General features: G+C 36.0%; 1 protein-coding gene across 1 annotated transcript; it reads right to left on the bottom strand.

Annotated features, from left to right (window-relative positions):
* Positions 1 to 40: 40 nt before the first annotated feature.
* Positions 41 to 7520, bottom strand: LOC111569254 (nucleolar protein dao-5-like). The gene is made up of 15 exons (XM_023271284.3): positions 7177 to 7520; positions 5601 to 5738; positions 5374 to 5499; positions 5176 to 5268; positions 4933 to 5049; positions 4700 to 4816; positions 4479 to 4571; positions 4249 to 4362; positions 4017 to 4130; positions 3803 to 3940; positions 3602 to 3715; positions 2927 to 3064; positions 2689 to 2826; positions 700 to 846; positions 41 to 620 (listed from the first exon to the last, which is right to left on the bottom strand). Exons 1-15 carry the CDS (start codon positions 7226 to 7228, stop codon positions 520 to 522), a joined length of 1740 nt encoding a protein of 579 aa, XP_023127052.2. The 5' UTR covers positions 7229 to 7520; the 3' UTR covers positions 41 to 519.
* Between the last annotated feature and the right edge of the window lie 1174 nt (positions 7521 to 8694).

The raw sequence follows: 8694 nt of genomic DNA, 5'->3' as shown, positions 1-8694 counted from the left end.
CAATATAATGACAAAATGAAATGAAATAATGCAAAAGTAATCAGATTAGATTACATTTTTTATTAATCCAATCAATTACGTTACCAATTACAAAAACCGCCGTGTAGTTTGTCCTATGTATTCTATCGTCAACTTACAGTCCTATTGAATTAAAAACATTTGACACAGATAAAGAAGAACTCATTTGAATTTCTTAGTGAAAGCAGTTAAATCCAACACAACAGATTGTCGCTGCTGCATGCTGAGTGTTTTTACCATGAAAGCAGAAATGTGACGTTACAGCAGTGAATGTTAACTTAGTTAACTTTCTTTAAATAAAAAACATAAAACCAGAGGAACAAGCCAATGCAAACAACAGACACATTAAGAGTATAAATATCAAACAAGGTGGATAAAATCCTATAAAAAACCTGCACAATATGGTCCCAAACGCAAAAGCTGGAGTAAAAACGTGAACACTTTAAATAAACGTGTATAAAACACAACATTGATGACGTTCCTATGAACACTAAGTGATTTTTAGATGGAGGAGCTTGTTTCTTCCACTTTTTCTTCTTCTGATGATTCCTTCGAACCCTCAGAGTCTTCCTTCGTGAGCTTTTCGGCAGCCGGTGTTTCCTCTTTGGAGAAAAAGAATATTGTGGCTGTATTTTGAAGTTTTACTACATCATTAGAAATGATTTCATAAATAATGTGTACCTGTTCTGGGTTCCTTCAGGCTCCCAGTTGCTCCAGCGTCTTCATAATCACACCTCTCTAGCAGGACTTTGAGGATTTTGGTCACTTGGGGGTGTGGTGGGTGGGTCTCGATTAAAGGCTCATCATCTGAACTGCTGCTTGATGAATCTGAAAAAAAAGTTATTGAAACATGAATGCATTGCTGGTATTGAGACTCTGAAAGCCCAACTCTTTCTGTGTGTTTTTTTTCCCCATTTTTCTTCACAGTTTGGGTCATTTTTCACTATAATCTAAAGTCCTGCTCCTCTATGGAAACAGAACAACCAGGAATAGAAGAAGAGAGAACTCAGAAATGTCCACTATGCAGTGACACAGTTATAATGCTAGAAATCAGAAAAAAATAAACACTAAAGTTGAATTTCATTGATCATTGAATAAAAAAATCCCAGAATCAGTTATGAGTTTGAATGGTATAAATCATAAAAGTGAAAAAAAAACTTATTTAAAAAAAAATAAGTCAAGAAATAAAATAAAAACAAGATGTACAACATTTTTCCAAGTGCTAAGAAGTGTCACCAATGCTGGAAAAAAACACGCTGAATCTACACTACTGTTCAAAATTTTGAGATCTTAGAAGTGACCTTATTTTTGAAATAAAAGCATTTTTTTCAATGAATTGAATTAAGTGAATGATAAATCCAGTGTAGACATTGTTAATGTGGTAAATGACTATTGTAGCTGGAAACAGCTGATTTTTAATGGAATATCTCCATAGGGGTACAGAGGAACATTTCCAGCAACCATCACTCCTGTGTTCTAATGCTACATTGTGTTAGCTAATGGTGTTGAAAGGCTAATTAATGATTAGAAAACTCTTGTGCAATTATGTTAGCACATGGATAAAAGTGGGAGTTTTCATGAAAATAGTATAGATTCTTTGCTGCTTACATTTTCCTTTTTTGAAATACTTGTAGCCTCTCTACACTGCCTACAGTTCAGCTGAAAATTTCCTAAATTTTTGTCATGTGACTGTTGATTGCAGATGAATCACGGATAACTTCACAGTTGAGCTGAAGAGCGCTGAGTTTTTTGCTTTTTTACAGAATCTTGTAAAAGCAAATGGTTTATTTTTGGACAATTTTTAAATGAGACATGCACACTAAGGTGATTTGGGTGAAATATCATTTAAATTTTAGAGTCATATGTAACAGACGATTAGTTCAAGGACTGTTGGAAAATCTGATGAATCTTTCTGTTTTTACTGTTCCTTGCCCTGATAAATAAGTCATTTTTTTAACAACATGTCTGTCAAACCCACCTGCTAGTCTTCAAAATGTAAAGGGAAGATGAATTTAAAAAAACAAACATAAAAATACAACAGAGAAGAGGACAGGAGAGAGACAGAAGAAATAGAAGAGTTACGTAAACATCTTAACCTAATTAAAAAACACATCATTTGTTCCATACAAGGCACTCCAAGGGAACATTCATCAGCTGTAAACAGCTAAACTCATCCTCTGGTGCTTCCTCTCCTTTTTCTTTACACATATTCTGTATGATGGATGCAGTCATTAATCTTGTTGTATCACCTTGTTTTCCCTTTTTCCTTGGTCTACATCTTTTAAACACGTTGACCAGATGAAAGCTGTTTTCTAGCAGCTTGTTAACCAGGTTTTTCCTGCATAGAGAAATTTTTGGCACCTAAAATAGCTAAATGCTAAGATGTGAAAATGAAAACAGCAATTCAATTTTTTAACCAGTTTTGGCAATTGGGGATTTAATTTACTCAATTAAAATGACATTTTTGTTAATTAAATTGTCAAAAATATCAGAAAAAAGGCATAGATTTCTGCAAAACATGGTAACAGAGACTCACTGCCTGTACCGTACGTGGACCGATCATGCTTCCTGCTGTGTCCCAGTTTGAGCAAAGAAAAACTGCATTAACCGACTCCTACAACGACCTCCTTCATATTTATTAGCTCAGACAGGTGAGGTTAGAGTCTTTACCTGTCACTGACATCTTTGCTGACTTTTTAGAAGCCGCCTTCCTCTTCCTCGGAGTCGAAGCCTTGGCTTTTGTTTTTCTTTGTGTTTTTTTCGCCAGATTAATCAAAGGTTCGTCGTCCGAGCTTTCATCGCTGAGTTCTGCAAAATAAAACCCACAAAAGCAAGAATTTAAAATGTTTTCTTGTAAACTTTTAGTACTGAATCATGTTTTTTGGGGTCATGACTACTGCTGGAGTACCTTGTCTCTTTTTTGATGCACTCCTTTGGGATACAGTGTTCCTTTTTGTGTTTTTCTTCACTGGTTTCCTTTTCTTTGAGATGAGGTTCACCAGAGGAACATCATCATCATCTGAGCTGCTGCCTGAGCATGAAGACTCTGTTCAAATGAAAGAGGTTAGTACTCGAACTAAATGTAATTAATCCTCGCGTTGTCCTGCGGGTCAAAATTGACCCGGTTTAAAGTTTGAAAAAGTGGAAAAAAATTTAAATTTTCACAGTGAAACTTCTGATGTCCACATTTTCAACATTTTTGGGAAATCTTTGAACATTTTTTGGTGGAAAAAAAGAAATGTTAAAAATGTTTCTTAAGAACATTCACATAAAAATCACCAAAATCCAGCAAATTTCGCTGGATTTTGGTTGATTTTTATGTGAATGTTCTTAAAGAAAATATTAGAAGTTTTACTGATATATATGGAATCACTTTAGATATTTTTAGGATTTTTCTGGAAGATTTTTACTCATTTTTTGAAAATATTTCCAGGAATTTTCTTGCCAAATTTGGGTAATTTCATTAAAATAAAACTTTTTTAAAGCTTTAAAGCTTTTTTTCAGACAAGGAAATAAGGTTTTTTAGTGCCTGTAAATGAAGACAACAGGAGGGTTAAACGTATTTCATGAAGAGGCTGCCCACCTTTTCGTGATCTGTCTTTACGTTTCGTTAACGCTTTCTTATTTTCATTCCTCCTCTTTACAGCCACCAGCGGTTCATCGTCTGAGCTGTCGCTGGAAGTGTCGGCGTATTTAACTGGAATAAATAAAAACAAATAATGAGCGTTAATAACGATGAGAAAGACATTTCAGTGAGTTCAGATTTCCACAGTTTCACACCGACCTTTTTTCCTCGCTGCAGTCCTTTTGGATTTAATAACTGGGCTCGCTGGCAAAACGGATGCTTTTCTCTTACGGGGAAGTCTCTTGGCAATTTCACTCAGAGGTTCATCATCAGAACTGTCGTCCTCATCCGGTGACTCTGTAAGAACACAAAGAGTAAATGCATGATCCAGAGGGAAGCAGCTTTAAGGTTCATAGACAGCAAATAATCTCACCTGTCTTCTTCCTGTTAGCAGGTTTTTTTGAGGGAGGTTTCTTTGCAGGTCTGGAGGAGACTTTGGCCTTTTTAATCAGAGCTTCGTCGTCAGAATCTTCATCTGTGTTTGTATCTGCAAAAAGCAAAAAAGTTCCTCATCTGACCTATCGTACTTGTCCAGTGACTTTATATATTCAGAAAGAAGCAGCTTTCTGTTGATGATTAAGGTCTATAGAGAGCAATAATCTCACCTGTCTTCTTCCTCTCAGCAGGTTTTTCTGAGGGAGGTTTCTTTGCAGGTCTGGAGGAGACTTTGGCCTTTTTAATCAGCGGCTCGTTGTCAGAATCTTCATCTGTGTTCGAATCTAAGACAAAAAAAAAAAAAAAGAGAGATTCAACATCTGAGTGTTCATCCAGAGACTCTTTATATGCAGAGAGAAGCAGCTTCCTGTTGATGCTCCAGGAGAGAAGATAATCTCACCTGTCTTCTTCATATCAGCAGATTCTTTTGGCGGCTTGTTTGCAGCTTTGGAAGCTCCTTTTTTTATCAGAGGTTCGTTGTCAGAGTCATCCTCTGTGTTCAAATCCACAAGAATAAGACACGAAGCAAAACAGGCTTTTTAATATCGTCTTTGTCCAGTAACTCTGCAAGAAAACAAAGAGTAAGAGAGCAGCAGGTCCATGGAGAGAAAATAATCTCACCTGTCTTCTTCCTATCAACAGATTTTTTTGGTGGCACTGAGACAGACTTCTTTGCGGGTTTGGAGGAGATTTTTTTGACCAGAGGTTCATTATCGGAGTCATCATCTGTGTTCAAATCTGCAACAGTAAGGAAATATAAAAGATATTCATCATCTGAGTCTTTGTCCAGAGACTCTTTACATGCAGAGAGAAGCGGCTTCCTGTCGATGCTTCAGGAGAGAAAATAATCTCACCTTTCTTCTTCCTGTCAGCTGATTTTTTTGGTGGCACTGAGAAAGGTTTCTTTGCGGCTTTCGAGGAGACTTTTTTAATCAGAGGCTCGTTGTCCGAGTCGTCGTCCGTGTTCACATCTGCAACAGCAAGACGAAGCAAAAGAGATTCATCATCTGAGCTCTTATCCAGTAACTCTGTAAGAAAAGAGTGAGTAAATGTCTGATACAGAGAGCAGCAGGTCCATTTAGAGAAGATAATGTCACCTGTCTTCTTCACATCATCTGATTCTTTTGGCAGTTTCTTTTCAGCTTTGGAGGAGATTTTTTTAATCAGAGGTTCGTTATCTGAATCACCATCTGTGTTCAAACATGAAACAGAATAAAACAGGAAGTATGAAATCTTTCTTCTCCGGAGACAAATCAGAAACCTGAGCTGAAATCTAGCTGATGAAATGTGTTCACCTGTGCTCTTGTTATTTGTGCCATTAGATCTGGGTGGAGTGTTTTCCTTTTTCTCTACTTTCTTGGGTGGTGCAGAGGTGGTTTTCTTTTTTATCAGCGGCTCATCGTCTGAGGAGTCATCCAAAGCTACAAGAGAAGATACAAATGCACAAAATTTAGCACAACAACCTGCTAGAAAGTATTTAATCTAAATACAAAATGAAGCAGTACTATGTTTTTTTCATCACTTTTGCCCTTTGTTGAATTAGCATTGGAGTTGGAGGTTAAGCTGTGGCTGTTGTCACGTGACTTCTTCCCCTCGGGTTGTTTCATCAGGAGCTTTGACAAAGGGATGAAATCATCCTCAGAGCTGGAGCTGTTATTCCCTGATCGGTCGGAGAAACAACTGGTTTAGTAACAGAGTCAGAAAAAGTAAATACCAGATGTCAGGTTTGGTAAACTCATTATATTTCAAGGTATTTTCTAGTATTTGTACCAGCTGACTCAGAAATGTTACATTAACGCATAGTTAACTTCTAGTAAAACTGGAACAGTGAAAGCTAGGTGTGTTTTTTATCAGAGGTTCGTTGTCTGATGTTAGGATTTTTATCTCACAAAGGTACTAATAACTGAACACTGAAACTGATATTACATATGAGTGTTATAATATTGATAATAATAACCATTTAATGTGCAATGAATACATGAGTTGTGCTTGACCTTTAAAAGGGAAAGATGGAGCTAAACACTAACTCCAAGCTCTGATGATACAGACAAGTCAGGCTGAAAAGGTATAGCCGCTTTAAAAAAAAAGTTTCTTCTTCTACACACACACACTAACAAAGATAGAGCATTGGCCTTGAAACACAGCACATTCCTATTTTCTTATAATGTAGCAATTCATTTTACTGAAACTGCTAACTCAAGGTTGTTTGAGGGAGAAAACCATCATAATCCTAAGTCCTAAGGGACACCTGCATCCTCCCTATGAGATGCCACTAATGGCTGCATCACATCTCAGCTAACATTGGAATAATACTAACTGGTAGAAAGCAGGAAAAAGTTTGTAGGGGGGCTCTTCTTACTGGGTGCGGCTCCAGGGGATTGGATAAATCGTGTGCCAAGAGATATGGACATAAATGTGCACCAACAAATGGGAGAACTAAGTCTAAACCACGGTTTATCCCCACCTTTAGCCAATCACATTTCAATATTTGAATTAGATGTTTATATCTATGACTTATCAGACAATAGTAGACTGAATAAAATGTAGTGTTCACTTTTGATTTTATCCTTATCTGGGAGGATGTTCCAAACAGAAAAGGTCCTTGTACAAGATTCTTTTGAGACACTGTTATTTACAAAATAAACAGCTTAATTGGAGAGAAGTAGTTTGTCTACTATCTCAAAAAACGAACACACTCAACATGATCACTTCGGACTTTACTTTTATGCATACTGATATATACATACACACACTTTCTTACACCTCATGCACATTTTTTTCACTCACATGTACATACTTCTTACTTGTTGACCTGTTTACTTTTGTTCTATGTTATGTCTATATGTTTATTTGTGTCTGTGGTTTACACGTGTATTTGTTGCTGCTGGCGCCACCTGGTCATTTTTACCTGGTAAAATAACGGTCAAATGAAATAAAAAGGTCAAATCAATGTAAACTTTCCTTTCGTAACTGTTTTAACATCACGCTAGCAGTAGCGAGGTCAGTGGCTTATTACGAAGTTGTAAGCTAGCTGTTAGCTAAAATAAAATATCTGCTCCTTCAGTGAAAATTAGGAAAATCACTGTTAATGTAACTACCTGTAGACTCCTGTACCACTCTGTCTGTCACTTCAGCAGGGCTGCAGTCCATTGTGGTGCTCAGTGAAAGTTATTTATGCTTTTCATCCAAAACGCGGCAACTTGGATGTACAGTTGTTAGCTTAGTTGATGTTAGCTAACTTTGCGGTTTGTTTCGGTCCGTTCCTGGTTGTTTCAGTCACCAGTCGTCCAGTTTGCTGCTCCGCCAACCTACAGCCGCAGTCTCCGCACCACAGAGTCCCATTAAACCAGCTCAACCCCCAGTTTCTCCTGTCCTGGATGTCATTCGGTCCCAGTTCGCGTTTGTTTTCTTCCGCGCAGTTTTTGGAGGAAGGCGCTGCGGCGACCGTTGATGACGTTCCACCACGTCATTGGCCGATTGATTTAGAAGTTGCTTAGCAACAAATCTGGAGGAAAGAAACGACGACATAGCAACCGAAATTTTTCCATTCTAGCTACTTTTGTTATTTATAGATCAAATTTTAAACACGCTAATAGAAAAACAAGGTTAGCATTACACAGTAACGAAAACAGCTAAACTTTGAGTTTTGAGAAAAATAATTTCTTATAAAAATGTACCTCAATAATTTAAATATTAAGGTTAAGGCCCTACAATAGCGCCTAAAATAGAAATTTAACTATATATATTAATATTGTTATTTACGATACAAATTCATCCAACATCATTATTTATTGTAACTTTTTCATGTTTAATTTAAATATAAAGATTAAGATTTTGCAATATTACATTTATTTCAAAATTAATTTTGTAGTGTATATTGACATTTTAAATCTTTTTCTTTTGAAAATAGATTACTATATACAAGAAAACTGTAATATTGTATTTTAAATCTCAAATTTTTAACCTTATATTTAATGCAAATTTACCTATTTTTAGTAGTTTATAGTGACATCTTGAATGGCAACCATATATTTTTTAAATTGCTACAGAATCAAAAGTCAGATATCCTTTCCAACTTATTCTATTCTTAAATAATCAATTGTTTACTCTCTAAAATACATTTGTAAAAAAAATCTGTTTCCCAGATGCCTTGTTCAGCTTCATTATTTGGTTCAACTAAACTTTAAAAACCCAAAGACATTCACATTTATTATCCGACAGCTGTGGTTACCAGAACACTACTGTAAAATTACAGTAAAACATTTTCTTCATTTACGGTAAAGAAATGTAATGACTGTGTTGATTTTACAGCTAAAAAATGTGCTTACTGTAAAAGAAAAAAGTTTTAACCTTTAAAAAAATGTTTGTCTTACGTGAAAATTTACATGAAAATACCTATAAAGCTTGTGTGACCTATTCTGAATATTACATCATTTTTTTCCATTATCAGCACAACAGTTGGTGTATTTAACATTAAATATGCGTATCTGCAGCATGACATATACGCAAAAATTTTGGTTATAGCTGTGATAATTATTAAACCATATGTCTGTCATTAACACAAAAGTACATGAATCTCACCGGGACAAACTCTACTTTTTACATGAAATAAATGC

The sequence above is a fragment of the Amphiprion ocellaris genome, chromosome 15 (genome assembly GCF_022539595.1).
Source record: "Amphiprion ocellaris isolate individual 3 ecotype Okinawa chromosome 15, ASM2253959v1, whole genome shotgun sequence".
NCBI lineage: Eukaryota > Metazoa > Chordata > Actinopteri > Pomacentridae > Amphiprion > Amphiprion ocellaris.
Note: the sequence above shows the minus strand (reverse complement) of the source record. Positions and strands in the feature narration are given on the sequence as shown.

Coding starts and splice junctions, on each gene's coding strand:
- LOC111569254 (XM_023271284.3), bottom strand. CDS start 7,228: ATGGACTGCAGCCCTGCTGAAGTGACAGACAGAGTGGTACAGGAGTCT. Junction 5,739..7,176: donor AGTGGTACAGGAGTCTACAG/GTAGTTACATTA, acceptor CCGACCGATCAG/GGAATAACAGCTCCAGCTCT. Junction 5,269..5,373: donor CACAAATAACAAGAGCACAG/GTGAACACATTT, acceptor GTTTGAACACAG/ATGGTGATTCAGATAACGAA.